Source organism: Hyla sarda, chromosome 3 (assembly GCF_029499605.1).
Source record: "Hyla sarda isolate aHylSar1 chromosome 3, aHylSar1.hap1, whole genome shotgun sequence".
NCBI lineage: Eukaryota > Metazoa > Chordata > Amphibia > Anura > Hylidae > Hyla > Hyla sarda.
The window spans coordinates 10,311,788-10,336,514 of NC_079191.1; the positions used below are offsets into that span (position 1 = coordinate 10,311,788).

General features: G+C 46.1%; 1 protein-coding gene across 1 annotated transcript; it reads left to right on the forward strand.

Annotated features, from left to right (window-relative positions):
* Nucleotides 1-10,857: 10,857 nt before the first annotated feature.
* On the forward strand, nucleotides 10,858-11,931 carry LOC130360918 (taste receptor type 2 member 4-like). The gene has a single exon (XM_056563472.1). The coding sequence runs from the start codon at nucleotides 10,858-10,860 to the stop codon at nucleotides 11,929-11,931; it is 1,074 nt and encodes a 357-aa protein (XP_056419447.1).
* Nucleotides 11,932-24,727: the final 12,796 nt, after the last annotated feature.

Here is a 24,727-nt window from a genome sequence, read left to right on the forward strand (position 1 = left end):
CTGGCGCGCGCGCGCCCTAGAGAGTGGAGTCGCGCGCGCCAGCACATGACAGCCGGGGACCGGGACGGGTAAGTGACTTGGGATGCAATTCGCGAGCGGGCGCGTCCCGCTATGCAAATCGCATCCCCGCCAGCAATGTCAGTGCAGCGCTCCCGGTCAGCGGGTCTGACCGGGGCGCTGCAGGGAGAGAGACGCCGTGAGCACTCCGGGAAGGAGCAGGGACCCGGAGCGCTCGGCGTAACAGTACCCCCCCTAGGTCACCCCCTTTTTTTGTCCGGCAACTGCTTTACCTGGGACGAGGACACCGGGAGTGAATGTAGGGTTTCCTCAAAGGCAGGCAGTACGGCAGGAGTGGGAATGGGGAGGGAGGGCAGAGGGTGAAGCTTGGCACGGGGCAGGGTGTCACCAGGACGGGGGCCATGAGGAGGCAAGGCACAGTCCTGATAAGCCTTGGGGGGACCAGGCGTAGGAGGAGGCACTGAGGCTTGCCTGACGGGACTGGGAGGGGGGGAGAGGCATTTCTTGTGACAAGCAGAGTCCCAGTTCTTGATCTCCCCGGTGGTCTAGTCAAGGGTGGGAGAATGAAGCTGGAGACATGGCAGACCGAGGAGGACCTCAGAGGTGCAGTTGGGAAGGACGAAAAATTCAATCATTTCGTGATGGGGTCCAATGCACATTAAGAGGGGTTTTGTGCGGTAACGCACGGTGCAATCCAATCTAACTCCGTTGACCGCGGAAATGTAGAGCGGCTTGACGAGACGGGTCACCGGGATGCAGAATTTATTCACCAAAGAATACAGAATAAAATTCCCAGAGGCACCAGAGTCCAAGCAGGCCACGGCTGAGAGGGAGGAGTTGGCAGAAGGAGAAATCCGCATGGGCACCGTGAGACGTGGAGAAGCAGACTTCGAACCAAGAGACACCACACCCACGTGAGCTGGGTGCGTGCGTGCGTTTCCTAGACGTGGAGGACGAATAGGACAATCCACCAAGAAATGTTCGGTACTGGCACAGTACAGACAAAGATTTTTTTCCCTACGCCGATTCCTCTCTTCCTGGGTCAGGCGATACCAATCCACTTGCATGGCCTCCTCGGCGGGAGGCCCAGGCGTAGATTGCAAAGGATACTGTGGGAGAGGTGCCCAGAGATCTAAGTCTTTTTCCTGGCGGAGCTCCTGGTGTCTCTCAGAAAAACGCATGTCAATGCGGGTGGCCAAATGGATAAGTTCTTGCAGGTTGGCAGGAATCTCTCGTGCGGCCAGCACATCCTTGATGTTACTGGATAGGCCTTTTTTAAAGGTCGCACAGAGAGCCTCGTTATTCCAAGATAATTCGGAAGCGAGAGTACGAAATTGGATGGCGTACTCGCCTCCTGAAGAATTACCCTGGACCAGGTTCAGCAGGGCAGTCTCGGCAGAAGAAGCTCGGGCTGGTTCCTCGAAGACACTACGGACTTCAGCGAAGAAGGACTGGACTGTGGCAGGATCATTGCGGTCCCAGAGTGGTGTGGCCCAAGACAAGGCCTTTCCTGAAAGAAGGCTCACTACAAACGCCACCTTAGACCGTTCTGTAGGAAACAAGTCCGACAACATCTCCATATGCAGGGAACATTGAGACAAAAATCCACGGCAGAGTCTAGAGTCCCCATCAAATTTGTCCGGCAGGGACAAGCGATGGTTAGGAGCGGCCACTCGCTGCGGAGGAGGTGCAGGAGCTGGCGGAGGAGATGGTTGCTGCTGTAGCAGAGGCAGAAGTTGCTGTAATGTGGCGGTCAACTGCAACAGCTGCTGTCCTTGTTGGGCAATTTGCTGCGATTGCTGAGCGACCACCGTGGTAAGGTCAGCGAGACTTGGCAGCGGCACCTCAGCGGGATCCATGGCCGGATCTACTGTCACGATTCGGCTTACAGGTTGTGGATCCACTGTGTCAGCGAGGGATTAGCGTGGACCGTGCTGGTGGACCGGTTCTAAGTGGCTACTGGTGTTCACCAGAGCCTGCCGCAAAGCGGGATGGTCTTGCTGCGGCGGTAGCAACCAGGTCGTATCCACTAGCAACGGCTCAACCTCGCTGACTGCTGAGAAGGCGTGGGACAGAAGGACTAGGCAGAGGCAAGGTCAGTGACTTGGGATGCGATTCGTGAGCGGGCGCGTCCCGCTATGCGAATCGCATCCCCGCCGGCAATGTCAGTGCAGCGCTCCCGGTCAGCGGGTCTGACCGGGGCGCTGCAGGGAGAGAGACGCCATGAGCGCTCCGGGGAGGAGCAGGGACCCGGAGCGCTCGGCGTAACAGTGTTCAGTAATATATTTTATTAAATTGTGAAATTCTATAGTGAACCCTTCTCAATTAGGTGTACTTCTATCAGCATGATTTATTTGAATATACCAGAAATGTTTACTTAAATCTAGGATCCCCTGTTCCTTTAATGTATCAAAGGGAACCAATCTTCCTTGTGAATATAATTGTCTAACATATTTAATGCCTCTTTTTCACCAAAAGGAGCTATCTATTCCTTTGTGAAACTCCACAAATCTATTATTACCCCATAATGGAGTAAAAACAAAACTACCTCTTACTCCACATATTTTTCTAACTTCTCTCCAAACCCTAAAATACAAGTAAGCTGGTGCAAATTCTACTAGTGCTAACATTTTTTGTTGGGCTTCCATTAGCTCAAAAGCATTTTCATATAGGCCATTACAGAGTTCTAGCATATGGGTTGAAACAGGATTCTTATTCCAATTTTTAATTTCTTGGGTTTTTGCGGCCAAAAAGTAATATTTAAAATGCGGCAAACTCCACCCTCCTTTCCCTTCAGGGAGAGTAAGGGCAAGATATTTTATTCTGACCCGTCCTCTTCTCCATATTAGTCTATTTATTATGGCCTCCAGGCCTTTAAACCAGCTCCGAGGAATCCACACTGGTGAAGCTCTTATTACATATAAAACTTGGGGAAGAATTATCATTAGGACTAGAGCAATTCTGTCTGCTTGGGCTAGCGGGAGACCACACCATGTGTTCACTTTCTTTCTTTCTTTTTTAAAAGGGTTTAAGTTATAGTTTTTAAATGCCTTTTTCTCATTGGAAATCTCCAACCCCAGATATTTAAGTGATTCTCCCACTTTAACTATATGGACCTCCGGAATTGATAATACTGCCTTCATCTCAACTGGCAAGATGGCTGATTTTGCACAATTTACCTCCATCCCTGAGAGACGACCAAAGTGTTTCAGCAGGGAGATCACTATGGGAAACATTGTCTCAGGGTTATCCAAATATAACTACAGATCATCTGCGTAAAGAGATACTTTGTTTGTTGCTCCATTGATCCATTGATTCCGAATCCTTTGATCTGTGGGGATCTTCATAAGACCTCAGCCAATGGTTCAACAAACATTAGAAACAAGAGAGGGGACAAAGGACACCCTTGTCTTGTCCCTCTTGTCAGAAAAAAAGGATCAGTAAGATCACCGTTAATAATCATCCGAGCTTTAGGCTCTTTATTCACAATTTTATCCACTTAGTAATATTCTCCCCCAAGCCAAATTTTTTTAAAGTGCCCCATAGAAACCTCCATTCCACTCAGTCGAACGCTTTAGTTGCGTCCAGCGACAGAGTGGAACAGAACCCCCAGTTGTAAACTTGTAAGAATACGTGTCAGATTGTCATATATCAATCTCCCTTGACAAAACCGGTTTGATCAGGATGGATCAGATCCGGAATAATCTTGGAAAGCTAACAATTTAACTTCGACATTTAATAATGAAATTGGTCTTAACTTCGAAGGGTCAAGAGCTCCTCCTTCTTTTTTAGGTATAATAATAATATTTGCTTCCAGCATTGGGGGGGGGGGGGGGGGGGGATGCTGATAACAGAAAGGATTCATTAAACACTATAAGGTGTGTATATATATATATATATATATATATATATATATATATATATTAGGTATCAGCACATCCTTCCACTCTCTATAAATTTCCCATGGGATCCCATCTGGACCTGGCGCAGATGATTTTGAGAAAGAATATAAGGCTTGTTTAAGTTCTATTATGGAGATATCTCTATCAAGTATCTCACTCTGTCCTACAGTTAAGCTAGGAAGGGGAATATTTGATAAATAGTCCTCTATTTCTTGCCCTGGACAATTTACTTCTGATTGATATAGATTAGAGAAATACTTAAAGATAATTTCCTTTATCTCGTCCTGATGTTCCGTACCTTTACCATCTGTATTCCTGTTACGCCTAGCGCTCCGGGTCCCCGCTCCTCCCCGGAGCGCTCACGGCGTCTTTCTCCCTGCAGCTCCCCGGTCAGTCCCGCTGACCGGGAGCGCTGCTCTGTCATGGCCGTTGGGGATGCGATTCACACAGCGGGACGCGCCCGCTCGCGAATCGCATCCCAGGTCACTTACCCGTTCCCGTCCCCTGCTGTCATGTGCTGGCGCGCGCGGCTCCGCTCTCTAGGGCGCGCGCGCGCCAGCTCCCTGAGACTTAAAGGGCCAGTGCACCAATGATTGGTGCCTGGCCCAATTAGCTTAATTGGCTTCCACCTGGTCCCTGACTATATCTATCCTCCTCCCATGCACTTCCTTGCCGGATCTTGTTGCCCTTGTGCCTAGTGAAAGCGTTTTGTGTGTTTAAAGCCTGTGTACCAGAACTTCTGCTATCTCCCCTGACTACGAACCTTGCCGCCTGCCCCCGACCTTCTGCTACGTCCGACTTTGCTTCTGCCTACTCCCTTGTACCTCGCCTATCTTCAGCAGCCAGAGAGGTGAGCCGTTGCTAGTGGATACGACCTGGTCACTACCGCCGCAGCAAGACCATCCCGCTTTGCGGCGGGCTCTGGTGAAAACCAGTAGTGTCTTAGAACCGGTCCACTAGCACGGTCCTCGCTATCCCTCTCTGGCACAGAGGATCCACCTCCTGCCAGCCGGCATCGTGACAGTAGATCCGGCCATGGATCCCGCTGAAGTTCCTCTGCCAGTTGTCGCTGACCTCCCTACGCTGGTCGCCCAGCAAGCTCGTCAGATCGCCCAACAAGATCACCAGCTGTCGTACTTGACCACCATGACACAGCAACTCCAGTCACAACTACAGCAAGTACAGTCACAGCTACAGCAGCAACAACCATCTCCTCCGCCAGCTCCTGCACCCCTTCCGCAGCGAGTGGCCACTCCTGGCCTCCGCCTGTCCTTGCCGGACAAATTTAATGGGGACTCTAAGTTTTGCCGTGGCTTTCTTTCGCAATGTTCCCTGCACATGGAGATGATGTCGGACCAGTTTCCTACTGAAAGGTCTAAGGTGGCTTTCGTAGTCAGCCTTCTGTCTGGAAAAGCTCTGTCATGGGCCACACCGCTCTGGGACCGCAATGACCCCGTCACTGCCTCTGTACACTCCTTCTTCTCGGAAATTCGAAGTGTCTTTGAGGAACCTGCCCGAGCCTCTTCTGCTGAGACTGCCCTGCTGAACCTGGTCCAGGGTAATTCCTCCGTTGGCGAGTACGCCATACAATTCCGTACTCTTGCCTCTGAACTATCCTGGAATAATGAGGCTCTCTGCGCGACCTTTAAAAAAGGCCTATCCAGCAACATTAAAGATGTTCTGGCCGCACGAGAGACTCCTGCTAACCTGCATGAACTCATTCATCTAGCCACTCGCATTGACATGCGTTTTTCTGAGAGGCATCAAGAGCTCCGCCAGGAAAAAGACTTAGATCTCTGGACACCTCTCCCACAGTCTCCACTGCAATCTGCGCCTAGGCCTCCCGCCGAGGAGGCCATGCAAGTGGATCGGTCTCGCCTGACCCTGGAAGAGAGGAATCGCCGTAAGGAAGAGAATCTTTGTCTGTACTGTGCCAGTACTGAACATTTTTTGGTGGATTGCCCAATCCGTCCTCCACGTCTGGGAAACGCACGCTCGCACCCAGCTCTCGTGGGTGTGGCGTCTCTTGATGCTAAGTCGGCTTCTCCACGTCTCACGGTGCCTGTTCGGATCTCTACTTCAGCCAGCTCTTCCCTCTCAGCCGTGGCCTGCCTGGACTCTGGAGCTTCTGGGAATTTTATTCGGGAGTCCTTAGTGAATAAATTCCGCATTCCGGTGACCCGTCTTGTCAAGCCACTCCACGTTTCCGCGGTCAACGGAGCCAGGTTGGATTGCACCGTGCGTTTCCGCACGGAGCCCCTCCTAATGTGCATCGGACCTCATCACGAGGAAATTGTATTTTTGGTCCTTCCTAATTGCACTTCTGAAGTTCTCCTTGGACTACCCTGGCTTCAACACCATTCCCCAACCCTGGATTGGTCCACTGGGGAGATCAAGAGTTGGGGCCCCTCTTGTTCCAAGGACTGCCTTCAACCGGTTCCCAGTACTCCCTGCTGTGACCCTGTGGTTCCTCCTGTATCCGGTCCCCCCAAGGTCATTAAGGACTCTGCCTGCCACAGGAAATGCCTCTCCCCCCCTCCCAGTCCCATCAGGCAAGCCCCTGTGTCCCCGCATGGCTCTCGTCCTGGTGTCACACTGCCCCGTACCAGGTCTCGCCCTCTGCCCTCTCTCCCCATTCCTACTCCTGCTGTTCTGCCTGCCGTTGAGGAATCCCTCCATCCTTTCCCGGTGTCCTCATCCCAGGGGAGGCAGTTACCCGATAAAGAGAAGGGGAGACCTAAGGGGGGGGGTACTGTTACGCCTAGCGCTCCGGGTCCCCGCTCCTCCCCGGAGCGCTCACGGCGTCTTTCTCCCTGCAGCTCCCCGGTCAGTCCCGCTGACCGGGAGCGCTGCTCTGTCATGGCCGTTGGGGATGCGATTCACACAGCGGGACGCGCCCGCTCGCGAATCGCATCCCAGGTCACTTACCCGTTCCCGTCCCCTGCTGTCATGTGCTGGCGCGCGCGGCTCCGCTCTCTAGGGCGCGCGCGCGCCAGCTCCCTGAGACTTAAAGGGCCAGTGCACCAATGATTGGTGCCTGGCCCAATTAGCTTAATTGGCTTCCACCTGGTCCCTGACTATATCTATCCTCCTCCCATGCACTTCCTTGCCGGATCTTGTTGCCCTTGTGCCTAGTGAAAGCGTTTTGTGTGTTTAAAGCCTGTGTACCAGAACTTCTGCTATCTCCCCTGACTACGAACCTTGCCGCCTGCCCCCGACCTTCTGCTACGTCCGACTTTGCTTCTGCCTACTCCCTTGTACCTCGCCTATCTTCAGCAGCCAGAGAGGTGAGCCGTTGCTAGTGGATACGACCTGGTCACTACCGCCGCAGCAAGACCATCCCGCTTTGCGGCGGGCTCTGGTGAAAACCAGTAGTGTCTTAGAACCGGTCCACTAGCACGGTCCTCGCTATCCCTCTCTGGCACAGAGGATCCACCTCCTGCCAGCCGGCATCGTGACAATTCCTAAGATTATTTATCTGGGACTTTGAATTTTGCGATTTTAAAATATTGGCCAACAATTTTCCCGGTTTCCCCCCTTCTATAAAAAAAAAATTACCTACAAAGAAGGATTTTTGATGAACTTTTTCATTTACAAAGTTAGCTATTTTTTTCTGCCCCTCTTTCATCTTCCCAAAATTATCTTGCGAAGGATTTGATGCAAACTTTTCTTCAAGTGAACCACCCTCTGCAGTTATATCCCTTTCAGCTTTACGAAATTCTTTCTTTTTATAATTGAATTCTCTAAATAATAGGCCTCTTAAAAAGGCTTTCAGTGAATCCAATATCATTTGAATGGGGGCAGAACCTCTATCTAACTCCCAGAACTCGTGAATTTGAGCCGCTAAAAGGCTTTTTCTATCTAATATATTCAACCAGTGAGGATTGATAGAAACATTCCTTCTTTCTCCTTTTCTACTAGGGCCAAACCTTATTTCAGTAACCAACATGGAATGATCAGAAATTGAACTCGGATGATAATTCACTTTTTTTTAAATCATTTTTATACCTAGCTGGTTACAGAAAAGTAGATCTATACGTGAGGCCGCTTGATATGATGGAGAGAAGCACGAAATGGCATCCCTTTCTGGGTTTAGCTCTCTACATGCGTCTATCCATCCTAATTCATTAATCAATTTTGACAAGGGAGATACCTGGTTCACATACGGACCTCCCTCCGCTCTTCTTCTGTCCTTTAAGGAATTAATTACACAATTGAAATCTCCCCAAATCAATAGAGGCAATTCATTCCGAGCCAGCCCAAATTCAACCAACTCCAAAATTGCTACATTGGAGAATGGGGGAGGGACATAAATAAAAGCCATTATCAATTCAGAGTTATTCAACATTACATGTAGAAAAATGTATCGTCCACGACTATCAATTACTTTTGTCAGTATCACTAAGTTAATTTTCCTATGGATCAAGATTGAGACCCCCGGAGAAAAAGATGAGTAACATGAATGAAGAGTAATACTCGCCCACTTCCTATTTAATCTACTACATGTATCTTTTGTTAAATGCAACTCAATTAAGCAGACCGAAATTTTTGGACTCGGTACAAGACTGCTAGCTGTCTCCCAATCCCCGAACATTCCACAAAATTATTCTAGTTGACATAACATTTAAAGAAATAAGAAAACCCCAATCTCCATCTCGCCTCAGGTAATCGACCCCCCCTCCCACTACACATAACCGATAACTAGTACCGATTTTTATCTACGTCATTCTATGTCCCTCCACGCCACCCCCCCCCTCCCGCTCCCCCCAGCCTCCAACTACAAAGCTTCTTTCTCCATCCAGTCACGAACTTCTTGGGGATTACCAAAAAATAAAACCTTCCCCTTATATACTATCCTCATTTTTGCCAGATATATCACAGAAAAGGGGATTTTTTTTGGTCCAACAAAGACTTTTTAACTTCTCTATAAGAAGAGCGAAGGATTTGAGTAGTTTTAGAAAAATCTGGGAAATACATTATATTTGCTCCATCAAACGATAGTGGCCCCATCTCCCTCGCTTATTTCAATACAAGATTTCTATCAGCAAAACATAAAAATGTCATTAGTATAGTTCTTGGGGGGGCTCCCTGGGGGGCATACAGTGGACATCTTACCCTAATGCAGAACGCCACATAATGCAGAACGGGGTGGCGTTCTGCATTAGGGTAAGATGTCCGCTGTATGCCTCTATGATGTGAGATGGATGATTGACATTTGAGTCACATTTTCCAGGACCATGGTGATTGCTGAACATTTATGTATGGTACAATCCTGGTTCCTGGGACTCTCTACTATTTCACCCATTTGCCACTTTCATAATTGCATACTTTATCCTGATTTGCGGTCATTCTTTTTCTCTCTGGGCATTGTGCAATACAGGATTAACACCTATATATTCTTTCTGAGTGTATATGTTTACATATGTTGGTATATATTTGCTAGTATGTTTTTGTACAGCCTATACTTTTTTATGTGTGTATACACAAGGATGGGGGTCACCTTAGTATCTCCATTTTCTTATTAATGTTCTGTGGCCCATTTTTACTTCAGTCCCTCATCCAGACGCCTTAGTAGTCTGTCCGCTGTCGTTCCTTTTAAAATTCTGTTTTTAAATACAATCATCAATAATAAAGACTATATATACTTTTTCACTATTTTATGTCTCTGTGTAATTTTCTTGGTTATTATTTGTATTCCTCTGTGTACCAGAGACAAGGTTAAACAATAGGTCAGTGTATTGTGCCCCTCTCTTTTGGTTATCGCATATAGAAAATGTAAAAAAAAGTCACTCAAAGTTTCATTCAGTCCAACTCACAGTGCCCCAGCGCCACAAGCCCTTGGTCCGGTCTGTCCGGGCAGTTCCCATACTTCACGGTGGCATCGGAGTCGGAGATCACATGTCTGCAACGGGTCACATGACCGTCGGACAGCGAATCAGCAGTGGAGCATACAATCAGCGGCTGCTCCAGGGGGGGAGAGAGAAGGAGGGGTGAGGGTGCCGCAGCGAGTCTGGGGCCATCTGACCAGCCATCCCCGCAGCGGCACCTCACTCCCCCCTCACACAAAACTGCTTCACTCCGTGAGTCAGGCAAGGGAGCGAGGTAAGCTCGGGACACTTTCCTTAGGGCCAGATCTCGTGAGCCTCCTCCGGCTAGAAGCCAGCTTCCAATTCGTCCCACGATGTCACCAAGGAGGCAGAGGGAGCAGGGAGGGGGAGCAGAGAGACGGGTGGAGGGACCCACAACGATCACACATCGGTGACATTAATCCCTCCTCTTCCAGCTTCTATTAGCTCATCTGGGGGGGGCGGGGTGACGTGGTCGCCACCTCCCCCCAGCAACAGGAGGTGACTGACGGTGTATAGTACACTGCTGATCACCTTCTAATTCCGGGTCACCAGGTCACACGTGACCCATACGACCAGAATCACCACATATCGCCGGTGTGAATTCAGGACCCCCCAGCTGTTGTCACGGGATGCCTGTTAAATGATTTCAGATGACATTCTGGTCCGGTCCTCACTCGGCCAGTGGTAGGGGCCGGAATTCCCACGCGTGTATAGGTACCCCCTTGGTCTTTATGTGGTTAAAGTATACCTTTTGTTTTACAATGTATTTACCTTATTAAGAGAACATGTCACATTGTTCCCACAGATCCATGTGGATGCATCATTTTATAGAGTTGAGCAGAATAAAATACTGTTTTTGTATGAAAATATTTCATAAAAATTCGATTTATTTACATCACTGGTCTTTTCGTGCTTAGGAGTCCAGTGGGTGGCGTCCTGCTCAGTTACTGTCACTATTTTTCCTATGAATGTCAATGCAGAGATAGATGTCAATCACTAATAAGACTTTGTGCTGGACTTAGTGATGAAGCTTACAGTATCTTTCCATACACGTGAGGCGGCATGATATTAGAGAAGAGGAGGAGAACATGCCTTTCCATTATGATTTGCATTATTCCTTGAGATATAAGATTTCTCCCTACACCAGCCGTAACCTGTTTCACCTTCCATCAGTGCAGATCACTAATACCCCAGGAGAGATGACTTCTTACATAGAGAATAATAATCCTTTGCTACATTTGAGTCTCGTTGTTTCAACAGAAATTGCCTTCATATTAGGACTAATGACAACCGTCTTCATCATAACTGTCTATGTTATGGATTGGAGGAAAGAAAGAACCATGTCCACGTCTGACCAAGTCATCGTCTCCATCATGATATTCAGGATGATTTCACAATCTCTTCTCCAGCTGAGACTATTCTGGAAATTATTCTGTACAATGTGTTCTCCTATATATGACTTTATTATCCAAATCACTTCCATCTCCTCTATATGTTCCTCCTTCTGGTTGTCCACTCTACTCGGCATCATCTTCTATCTGAAGATCTCCAACATTCACAGTGACTTCTTCTTACAGATGAGGAGACTATTTTCAAAGAAGATCCTATACTTTATTATGGCTTCTCTACTGGTTTCCATTGGCCAAACCTTAGTGACTTATTTAGTTAAATATAGTCGTATTGTTTTTAGCAATTCAACAAATGATCATGTCCATGAAATATATCTAAAACCTGCCGTATTCTTCGGAAGCATGTTTGTGTTATTGTTTATACGTTTCTTTTCCTCGCTGTTTCTTATCACCTCTCTGTACCTTCACATCAGACACATGAGATGTAACAAGAATGTGACCAACTCTCTGGATCCCTATTATAGAATCATTAAGTACATTGCTGGTTCTTTCTTTACCTTTGTATTATCTGTCATCATCAATTTAGTGGCAGAGAGGTTCTATTACTTGTTGCGATTGGTAATCAATTCTTTCTCTTTGATCACTTTTGAAACATTACATTCGATTTTACTGATCTATGTAACACCCAAGCTTAAGAATCAATTGTCCAGGATCCTCAAGTCCTTATCCAACTGCTGGATGAAGAGAGAAGAACCTGAAGACTTAGAGATGACTGTCACTACTGGATACGTGAATGGTGTCTCCAAGCTTTAGATGTAATTCTTCCTTTAATATAAGTAAAATGTTGTAGATGTTAATCATAAATATTATATTACCCATATAGATCTATATCCTTGTCTGAATAGTGAAATAAACAAGACGTCAAAGCTTTCTTTTTAGTAAAAAACTTATCAATTGAGTCATTCTTTATAAGCAGCCTCTATTTGAGCACATATGAGATTTCCTTGAATTACAGTATATCCCATAAGTGAGTCCACCCCTCACATTATATATACAGTATATCCCATAAGTGAATCCACCCCTCACATTATATATACAGTATATCCCATAAGTGACTCCACCCCTCACATTATATATACAGTATATCCCATAAGTGACTCCACCCCTCACATTATATATACAGTATATCCCATAAGTGAGTCCACCTCTCACATTATATACAGTATATCCCATAAGTGAGTCCACCCATCACATTATATATACAGTATATCCCATAAGTGAGTCCACCCCTCATATTATATATACAGTATATCCCATAAGTGAGTCCACCCCTCACATTATATATACAGTATATCCCATAAGTGAGTCCATCCCTCACATTACATACAGTATATCCCATAAGTGACTCCACCTCTCACATTATATACAGTATATCCCATAAGTGAGTCCACCCCTCACATTATATATACAGTATATCCCATAAGTGAGTCCACCCCTCACATTATATATACAGTATATCTCATAAGTGAGTCCACCCCTCATATTATATATACAGTATATCCCATAAGTGAGTCCACCCCTCACATTATATATACAGTATATCCCATAAGTGACTCCACCCCTCACATTATATACAGTATATCCCATAAGTAAGTCCACCCCTCACATTATATATACAGTATTTTACATAAGTGAGTCCACCCCTCACATTATATATACAGTACCTCCCATAAGTGAGTCCACCCCTCACATTATATACAGTATCTCCCATAAGTGAGTCCACCCCTCACATTATATACAGTATCTCCCATAAGTGAGTCCACCCCTCACATTATATACAGTATCTCACATAAGTGAGTCCACCCCTCACATTATATATACAGTATCTCCCATAAGTGAGTCCACCCCTCACATTATATATACAGTATCTCCCATAAGTAAGTCCACCCCTCACATTATATATACAGTATCTCCCATAAGTGACTCCATCCCTCACATTACATACAGTATATCCCATAAGTGAGTCCACCCCTCACATTATATATACAGTATATCCCATAAGTGAGTCCACCCCTCACATTATATATACAGTATATCCCATAAGTGAGTCCACCCCTCACATTATATATACAGTATATCTCATAAGTGAGTCCACCCCTCATATTATATATACAGTATATCCCATAAGTGAGTCCACCCCTCACATTATATATACAGTATATCCCATAAGTGAGTCCATCCCTCACATTACATACAGTATATCCCATAAGTGACTCCACCCCTTACATTATATATACAGTATATCCCATAAGTGAGTCCACCTCTCACATTATATACAGTATATCCCATAAGTGAGTCCACCCCTCACATTATATATACAGTATATCCCATAAGTGACTCCACCCCTCACATTATATACAGTATATCCCATAAGTAAGTCCACCCCTCACATTATATATACAGTATTTTACATAAGTGAGTTCACCCCTCACATTATATATACAGTATATCCCATAAGTGAGTCCACCCCTCACATTATATACAGTATCTCCCATAAGTGAGTCCACCCCTCACATTATATACAGTATCTCCCATAAGTGAGTCCACCCCTCACATTATATACAGTATATCCCATAAGTGAGTCCACCCCTCACATTATATACAGTATCTCACATAAGTGAGTCCACCCCTCACATTATATATACAGTATCTCCCATAAGTGACTCCACCCCTCACATTATATACAGTATATCCCATAAGTGAGTCCACCCCTCACATTATATACAGTATCTCCCATAAGTGAGTCCACCCCTCACATTAAATACAGTATCTCACATAAGTGAGTCCACCCCTCACATTATATATACAGTATCTTCTCTAAGTGAGTCCACCCTCACATTATTTATAGAGTATATCCCATAAGTGAGTCCACCCCTCACATTATATACAATATCTCCTCTAAGTGAGTCCATTCTCACATTTTTGTAAATATGTTATTATATCTTCAGGTGACAAAACAAAATATATTACCGTCTGCTACAATATGAAGTAGTGAGTGCACAGCCTGTATAACAGTGTTTAATGTTGTTCTCCCCTCAAAATAACACAACATACAGCCAATAATGTCCAAACCTTGGCATAAAAGTAAGTAGACTCCTAAGTAGAAACGTTGCAAATTGGGCCCATTTAGCCATTTTCCTCCCAGATGTCATATGACTCATTAGTGTTACAAGGTCTCAAGGGTAAATGGGGAGCAGATGTCTTAGATTTGGTGTCATTGCTCTCACACTCTCTAATGCTGATCACTGGAAGTTCAGTATCTCATGGCAAAGAACTTTTTGAAGTTCCAAAACAAAACTGTTTCTCTACATAATGATGGCCCAGGCTATAAGAAGATTGCTAAGACCCTAAAACCGAGCTGAAGCATGATGGGCAAGACCATGAGCGTTTTCTCAGGAAAGGTTGCACTCAGGGCCGGACTCGTCATGGTCGAGCAAAGTTTAGCGAACATGCTGAGGTTGTGTTACAGAAATACATGTAACGCCGAGCGCTCCGGGTCCCGCATCCATCCCGGAGCACTCATGGCATCTGGTCTCCTGCAGCGCCCCGGTCTCTCAATCTGACCGGGAGCGCTGCTACAGTGCTGCCGGCAGGGATGTGATCCACATGGCGGAACTAGTCCGCTTGCGGATCACATCCCGTTCTGATTACCTGTCCCGTCCTCAGCCCCATCGCGCGCGGTCCCGCTCTCTAGGGCGCGCTCACCGGGTCTCTCAGATTTAAAGGGTCAGTGCACCATTAATTGGTGCCTGGCCCAATATGTTCCAATCAGTGCTAATCACTGTGGATAGTATAAAAACCCACTTCCCCTTCCTGTCCTTGCCAGATCTTGTTGCCTTAGTGCCTTGAGAAAGCATTTAGTGTGTCCCAAAGCCTGTGTACCCAGACCTTCTGCTGTTGCCCCTGACTACGAACCATTGCCACCTGCCCTGACCTTCTGCTACTTCTGACCTCGCCTCTGTCTAGCCCATCTGTACCACGCCTATCTCAGCTGTCAGTGAGAGCTCGAGTCGCTATCGGGGGATAAGACCTGGGAGTTACCACCGCAGCAAGCCCATCGCGCCTTGCGGCGGGCTCTGGTGAAAAACGGTAACTTCTTAGAACCGGTCCCCCGGTACGGCCCGCGTCATCTCCTCACTGAACAGAGGATCCACTACCTGCATACCAGTGCGGATCGTGACAATAGATCCGGCCAAGGATCCCGCTGAGGTGCCGCTGCCAATTCTCGCTGACCTCGCCACCGTGGTTGCACAGCAGTCCCAGCAGATCGCCCAACAGGGACAACAACTGTCGCAGATGTCCGCCATGTTACAGCAGCTTCTGCCTCTACAGCAGCAACCATCTCCTCCGCCAGCTTCAGCTTCTCCTCCACAGCAAGTTGCCGCACCCAGACTCCGCCTGTCCCTGCCTGACAAGTTTGATGAGGACTCTAAGATGTGCTGTGGGTTCCTGCCCCAATGTTCCCTGCACCTCGAGATGATGTCCGACCAGTTCCCCACAGAATGGTCTAAGGTGGTTTTCGTGGTCAGTCTGTTGTCTGGAAAGGCCTTGTCCTGGGCCACACCGCTTTGGGACCACAACAATCCTGCCACAGCTTCCATCCTGTCCTTCTTCTCCGAAGTACGCAGTGTCTTTGAGGAACCTGCCTGTGCCTCTTCCGCTAAAACAGCCTTGCTAAACCTTGTCCAAGGAGACTCTACAGTGGGCGAATATGCCGTACAGTTCCGTACTCTGGCCTCTGAGCTGGCCTGGAATAATGAGGCTCTCTGCGCGACCTTCAAGAAAGGTTTATCCAGCCACATCAAAGATGTTCTGGCCGCCCAAGAGATTCCTGCTACCCTTTCTGAACTCATCCAGTTGGCCACCCGCATTGATATACGTTTTTCTGAAAGACGCCAGGAGCTCCGCCAAGAAAAGGATCTTGATCACTGGGTACCTCTTTCAGAATCCCCTGCAACCTAATCCTGTGCCTCCCGCCAATGAGGCTATGCAAGTGGATCAGTCTCGCCTGACCCAAGAAAAGAGCACTCGTCGCAGAAATGAAAATGTATGCCTGTACTGTGCTAGTTCCGAACATTTCCTAATGGACTGCCCTATTCGTCCTCCTCGTCAGGTAAACACATGCACGCACCCAGTTCACATGGGAGTGGCGTTACTAGGTGTGAATTCATCCTCTCCACATTTGGCTACACCTGTGCGGATTTCTCTACCCGCAAGTACTAAGACTTCCTTCTCCGCTGTGGCCTTTCTGGACTCAGGTTCAACTGGAAATTTCATTCAAGCCTCTCTCATCGATAAATTCAATATACCTGTTACCCGTCTCATCAAGCCTCTCGTCATTTCATCAGTGAATGGAGAAAGACTGGTCTGCCCCGTGCGTTATTGCACAGAACCTCTGCTCATGAGCGTAGGAGCTCTCCATCATGAGAGTATTGAATTTTTTGTATTGCCCAACTGCTCCTCTGAAATTCTCCTTGGCCTGCCCTGGCTCCAGCGTCACGCACCTACCCTCAACTGGGCCACTGGGAACATCAAAAGTTGGGGATCTTCCTGCCACAAACTGTCTCAAGTCTGTTCCTACCACTCAAGTCTCCTTCGCCACACCTTTGCCAGGCCTTCCCGAGGTCTGTCAGGACTATTCTGATTTCTCATAAAAGCAAGCCGAAGTTTTTCCTCAGCACATCATACCTCCAGAGTCTCTGATCTCCCCTGCTCCTGTTCCAACCTTCGGCATGCCAGCCGCCAGTGTCCCTGCCAAACCTGCTGTATCTTCCCCTTCCTATGGTATACCAGCATCTAATGTGTCTGCAGCTGCTCTCTCTTCTTCTCTCTCTGAGAAGTCCCAGCCTGGCCCCGCTTTTAGTTCGTCTTCCACTAGTGTCCTTGATTACCTACTAGTCCGCAGATTTCTGGGATCCAAAGAGAGGGGGAGATCTAAGGGGGGGGGTACTGTAACGGCGAGCGCTCCGGGTCCTGCATCCATCCCAGAGCGCTTACGGCGTCTGGTCTCCTGCAGCGCCTCGGTCTCTCAATCTGACCGGGAGTGCTGCTACAGTGCTGCCGGCGGGGATGCGATCCGCATGGCGGCACTAGTCCGCTTGCGGATCACATCCCGTTCTGATTACCTGTCCCGTCCTCTGTCTCAGCCCCGGCGCGCGCGGTCCCGCTCTCTAGGGCGCGCGCGCCGGGTCTCTCAGATTTAAAGGGCCAGTGCACAATTAATTGCTAATCAGTGCTAATCACTGTGGAAAGTATAAAAACCCACTTCCCCTTCCTGTCCTTGCCGGATCTTGTTGCCTTAGTGCCTTGAGATAGCGTTTAGTGTGTCCCAAAGCCTGTGTACCCAGACCTTCTGCTGTTGCCCCTGACTACGAACCATTGCCGCCTGCCCTGACATTCTGCTACGTCTGACCTTGCCTCTGTCTAGCCCTTCTGTACCACGCCTATCTCAGCTGTCAGTGAGAGCTCGAGTCGCTATCGGGGGATATGACCTGAGAGTTACCGCCGCAGCAAGCCCATCCCGCCTTGCGGCAGGCTCTGGTGAAAACCGGTGGCTTCTTAGAACCGGTCCCCCGGTACAGCCCGCGTCATCGCCTCACTGACCAGAGGATCCACTACCTGCATACCAGTTCGGATCGTGACAATACATGTATGAGTATTGCCAGCATTGCTACAGCAGTGTTAGATTGGGGTCATTCTGTCAGTTCTCAAGCCATATGCCACGCACTGCATTAAATTGGTCTGAATGGCTGTCCTCCAAGGGCAAGCTAAGGCCAAAATAGAGGGCTTGCCAAGCATCTCTCCAACCTAATCCCTATTGAGCATCTGTGGGACATCCCCAAATGGAAGGTGGGAGAACACAAGGTCTCTATCATCCACCAGCTCTGTGGTGGCATCCTAGAGGAGTAGAAGAAGACTCCAGTGGTAACCTGTAAAGCTCTGAGGAACTCCATGCCCAGGAGGCTAAAGCCAGTGCTTAAAATAATGGTGACTACACAAAAGATATTTATCAAAACCTGTGCAGAGGAAAATTTGACCAGTTGCCCATAGCAACCAATCAGATTTCTTCTTTCATCTTTTAGAGAACTTTTCAAAAATGAAAGAAGCAATATAATTGGTTGCTATGAACAACTGGTCAACTTTTCCTTTGCACAGGTTTTGATGAATCTCCCTCTCTAGGCCCAATTTGGACATTTCCACTTAGGGTCTACTGAGATATTTTCAGAGGAAACAACAGTAAACACTGTTATACAGGCATTCTAGCAGAGTTTCATGTCTTTAGTGTTGTCACATGAAAAGATAAACCGTATTTATCAGTGTGTAACATGCACCCTCATTTTTACAGGGAAATTTGATTTAAAAAAAAGTATGTAAAATAAATTACTTGGAAGCTCTAAGCGTAATGCCACATTATTTCCTTAACTTCACCTCCCTCAACTTTAATTCCTCCATTTGCCACATCAGTCCCCCTGCTCCTCAGTCTGATCCCACCTGTGTCCCATCATTCCTCCCCCTTTATCAGCCACTGTGCCACAACATTTTCCCCCACTCTGATCCCCCCATTTCCCCTTGTGCCTCATCATCCCCCCCCCCCCTTTTCTCACTTGCTTTTTTTTTTTTTTATTTTTTTTTTTATCCTCTCTTACCTGGCCACGCTACAGCAGAGCCACTAACTAAAGTGGCTGCAGTGTCGACTGCTTTCTGAGAGATCAGCAGCCTGTCCGTGGCCACTTTACAACGGTGACCAGCGGCGGCTGCTGTGGGCTCTGACATATCACCTAAACCATCACGCCCCCTCTCATAGACATGATTAAAGGCGGTTTGAAGTGGCGTAAAGTCAGGCCTTAAAACTTTTTGTCCTTATTCATTTAAAGTCTTTACTGTTCTTTCATGGTGAGAGTTAATCCTAATACATATCATACTAGAAAAGAAAATATATTTATTAAATTTATATTTTTGATACGATTCCAGATATTATTCTATAAAAATATTTGTTTTGTAGTTTGATTATTGTTTTCTTAAATGAGTTGATACTAGAGATAAGCACATTTTTGAAACGTACGGTTTGTTGGGTGTGCCAAACTCTTGGAAAAAGTTTAGTCCACCTTGAACTAGTTCTCAGCGAATCAGCAGTGAAATAAGCCTCAAAACATGTGTATGAATCTGCTAAGAGCTCTAAAGCCCTGTATAATGCTACCAGCGTCACCTAGGAATGTATTCAAGTGGTTTAAAGGCTAAATTACAGAGACATGAACAAACCCATGGTAACAAACAGCTTGTTAAAAAAATTCAAAAGCGCCAGCGCATATTGTATGCTTATTAACACTAAAATTTGCATACATTTGCACCAAATAAATGATCCCTGGTTGTTGGTATATGCCTGCTGGTGTTACAATGCACTTGGACACAGCACAATTCCTCCAGCCACAACAGGATTCAAGTAGGCGCAAACAGTGGATAGCCACAGCAGTCACAATGGCACTCAAGCGATAAGATGCGGTGATAATAAAAACATTTAATACGAACAACGCATTTCAATACCTGAGCCGGCGTCTTCATCAGGTTCACAAACATATGAAAATACAGTTCATATATATAGTAAAAACACCCAGTATACATAATTAGATAATTGACCTATGTCTTGCTCCAGAGCCGCGCCATCAGCCAAAATTTTTAAGACTACTGACGGCATTATCAAAACCAAGACCCATTTTAAATCTGTGGATGTAAACAGCTTTTTAGATTTACGGATTTGCCATTATCCAAGATGGCTCCGAAATGTGCCTTTTGGCCAGTATTTGCGAATATGTTAGAACTGTACGGATGACTCCGATTTTAAAACACAATCTGTTGTTTACAAAAAAGATTCAAAGAGTACAAAATATTTGAAAAAGAGAGATCTGGTGCAATCTAAAAACAAATTAAAAACTGTTAATAATGATACTCTGAATGAGATTAAACTTAATTTCCTTACCAGTTTTAATTGTGCCTCCCACTCTATTCGTAGAATTTTGAGAAAACACTGGCCCATTCTAAAAAGTGACCCAGTCCTTAAAAATTTACAACCCAAAGATCCTGGTATCACTTTTAGAAAACCTATGTCTTTATGCAACTTTCTGGCCCCCAGCAAATTGAAAAATATACAAAAACCAGATAGAGACATCCATACATATTTTAACAAATCCCATAATTTATTGGATCCAGGAAAAGACAAAAAAATGCAATAAAAAATGCAATAAAAAATGTAATAAAACACGTTGCCTTTGCTGTATGATTATACAGGAGGGCCGCAATACATTTGTATCTAGTGTCACGAAAGAGTTTTTTTTTAATATCAAACACAACTGCAATTGTGACTTCAGTTATGCGGTGTACCTATTGGAATGCCCTTGCAAACTGCAGTATGTGGGCCGCACCGTTCAGACAGTGCGGTCCCGCATTAATACACAGAGGTTCAACATCAGAAAGGGCTTCCCCCTTCATAGTATATCTCGTCACTTTATGTAATTTCATGATAAAAATCCGGAAAACCTTAAGCTGACAATAATAGATCTAATTCCAGCGGACACTAGAGATCGTTTTCGGAAACTTATTAATAAATAATTTTATTGGATCTATAAGCTCAAATGTCTGTATCCAGACAGGCTTAATGAAACGATCGAGAATACTATGTAAACTGTTACAATTGGAGTTTCTGATGATATATACATCTATTCACTTCTCATTTCCTGTGAATTTATATTATTATTATTGTTGGAAATGGTTATTGTATATTTTATTATCGCTACTTACCTGTGATGACTTCCGCCTTGCCCTGTGACCTGTGCATCACTTCCGCCTGTTCGGCTGATGGCGCGGCTCTGGAGCAAGACGTAGGTCAATTATCTAATTATGTATACTGGGTGTTTTTACTATATATATGCACTGTATTTTCATATGTTTGTGAACCTGATGAAGACGCCGGCTCTGTTGTTGAAACACGTTGTTCGTATTAAATGTTTTTATTATCACCGCATCTTATCGCTTGAGTGCCATTGTGACTGCTGTGGCTATCCACTGTTTGCGCCTACTTGAATCCCGTTGTGGCTGGAGGAATTGTGCTGTATCTGAGACACCAAATCTTGGTGGAGTGATTGGCTGCATTGTGGAGATTTTACTACATGTGATTACCAGTGTTGTGCCTGCCTGCTAGCACAACCTCCGGGGTGAGCATTTTTTCATTCTACAATTGATGGTACTCACCTTGGTTTTATTGCACTACGGAGCGCTCTCTGGGTCTTTTTTTTTTTAAATGCACATGGAGGTATTGGAAGACACAGGGGCTTTTTCCAATTGTTTCAAAATTCTCCCTTTTTTGGCATAGCCAAAGGTTTTGAGTCTGAGAAGTGAAGACACCATAACATTTTTCAATGTGGGTTGTGAATTTGTAGTCCTGGCTTGTAGTAGCGGTAGAAGCAAGGAAGTGGACTGCTAAGATTATATAAGCCAGCATATAGCAGAAGGTGGAGGACTGGTGGAAGTTGTATTAGCCAGTGTATAGTAGAGGGTGGCAAACTAGTGGAAGCAGCCAATATACAACAGAAGGTTGTGGACAGCCACATATAGTGGCTGAATGACACAGCATGGAGGTGGCAGAAGCATGAGGAGACCATATAGTGGCTGAATGACACAGCGTGGAGGTGGCTGCCACATAAGGAGACCATATAGTGGCTGAATAACACATCCTGGAGTTGGCGGCAGCATGAGGAGAACATATAGTGTATGAATGACACAGCCTGGAGTTGGCAGCAGCATGAGGAGAACATATAGTGGCTGCATGACACAGCATGGAGGTGGCTGAAGCATGAGTAGACTATATGGTGGCTGAATGACAAAGCCTGGAGTTTGCGGCAGCATGAGGAGAATATATAGTGGCTGAATGACCCAGAATGGAGGTGGCGGAGGCATGAGGAGACCATATAGTGGCTGAATGACACAGCCTGGAGGTGGCAGCAGCATGAGGAGAACATAAGGTGGCAGAATGACAAAGTTTGGAGGTGGCGACAGCATGTGGAGAACACATAGTGGCTGAATAACACAGTGTGGAGATGGCGGTGGCATTAGGAGGCCATATAGTGGCTGAATGACAGCGTGGAGTTGGCAGAAGCATGAGGAGAACATATAGTGGCTGAATGACACAGCCTGGAGTTGGCGGCAGCAGGAGAAGAACATATAGTGGCTGAATGACACAGCCAGGAGTTGGCGGCAGCATGAGGAGACCATATAGTGGCTGAATTACACAGCCTGGAGGTAGCAGCAGCATGAGGAGAACATACGGTGCTTCCATGCTATTTGCACTTTGGTCCACACTGACAGGCTCAAGGACTGGCTCACCTTATTTTCCACAAAAATGTGCAGGGCTGGTAATGCCTTCTTCGCAAAGAAATGACGGCTTGGGACTACAGCACTTAAAAAAGGGAGGGACTGCAGTACCATCAACTTGGAAAGGAGCACATTTAGCTTCTCTTCTGTTGGATGAGTGGGCGCATAACTTTTGAACATGGCTTTGCCGATGGATTGCTGGTGGAATGACTGACTAGAAGTAGGAGGAGCACGAGCATCTGGAGCGACAGAAGTTGGGTAGGATATGCCTCTGTGTACGTCCTGGCACTTCTCTGCCTGATATACTTAGCGCATATATGAGGGGAGTACAATATGTTCCACTACGCTTAAAACAGTATTTATGTACAATACCAGCAGGTGTGTACTTTTGGCTGGCCTTTCACAGTATCTAGGCCCTTAAGACTTTAACTGGAACAAAATAGTACACCACTGAGATGTATGTATGTGGTATGCAATTATGAGGGGAGGACAATGTGCTTCAATACGCCTAACCCCTTAACGACGCAGGACGTAAATGTACGTCCTGGTGCGGTGGTGCTCAACGCACCAGGAGGTACATTTACTTCCTGTTCATGACCCCAAGCATCAGAGTTATGCTCTAATCATGCGCAGCAGTTCCCGGCTGCTGATAGCAGCCAGGAGCCCGCCGGTAATGGCTGACATCCGTAATTAACCCCTCAGATGCCGTGATCAATACAGATCACGGCATCTGCAGGAGTGCGGTCAGAAAAATGCATGATCAGATCGCCCGCAGCGCTGCCGCGGCGATCCGATCATCTGTAATGGCGAACGGAGGTCCCCTCACCGGCCTCCGTCCATCTCCCAGCATCTTCTGCTCTGGTCTGAGATTGAGCAGACCAGAGCAGAAGATAGCCGATAACACTGATCAGTGCTATGCCCTATGCATAGCACTGAACAGTGTTAGCAATCAAATGATTGCTATAAATAGTCCCCTAAAAGGAAAAAAAATAAGTAAAAAAATTTGGAAAATCCCCTCCCCTAATAAAAATTTTAATTGTCCCTTTTCCCCCCATTTTACCCCCAAAAAGTGTAAAAAAATTTAATAAGTATATTTGGTATTGCCGCGTGTGTAAATATCCAAATTATTAAAATATAATGTTAATTATCCCACACGGTGAACAGCGTGAACGTAAAAAAAAAGTCCAAAATTGCTACTTTTTTTTTATAACACTTTTCCCAAAAAATTGTTAAAAATGTATGAAAAGTTTTATATATAAAGTATATTTTACAAATATGGTATAAAAAAAAAAGTACAGATCACGGTGCAAAATATGAGCCTTCATACCGCTGCATATACAGAAAAATTAAAAAGGTATAGTTCAGCAAAATAGAGGGATTTTAAATGCACTAATTTGGTTAAAAAGTTTGCAGTAGAAGTTTTGTTAAGCAGTACAATAATAGAAAAATAAGAATAAAAGAAAAGTATGTAATCATGGGTATCATTTTAATTGGATTGACCCACAGAATAAAGAAAACATGTCTATTTTACCGTAAAGTGTACAGCATGAAAACGAAACCTTCCAAAATGTTCCAAATTGCGGTGTTCAATTTCTAAGCCCTCATACTAGTTTGAGGATGAAAATATAACAGAGTTATGATTTTTAGAAGGAGAGGAGGAAAAAGCAAAAACGTAACCCCTTAACCCCTTAAGGACACATGACTTACTGGAACGTCATGTGTTCGCTCCCAATCTATAACGCGGGGCCACGGAGACATATCGGGTCGGGCCCGGACTCTAACAACGGCCGGGACCCGTGGCTAATAGCGAGAGGCATTGATTGCGGTGCCACGCGCTATTAACCCTTTAGACGCGATGTTCAAAGTTGAACGCCGCGTCTAAAGTGAAAGTGAAAGTGTGCCGGTTAGCTCAGTGGGCTGTTCGGGATAGCAACGGTGAAATCGCGGTATCCCAAACAGCTTACAGGACAGCAGGAGGGCCCCTACCTGCCTCCCCGCTCTCCGATCGCCGAATGACTGCTCAGTGCCTGAGATCCAGCCATGAGCAGTCAAGCGGCAGAATCATCGATCAATGTGATCAATGTGAAAGATCAGTGTGTGCAGTGTTATAGGTCCCTATGGGACCTATAACACTGCAAAAAAAAAAAAGTGAATAAAGGTCATTTAACCCCTTCCCTATTAAAAGTTT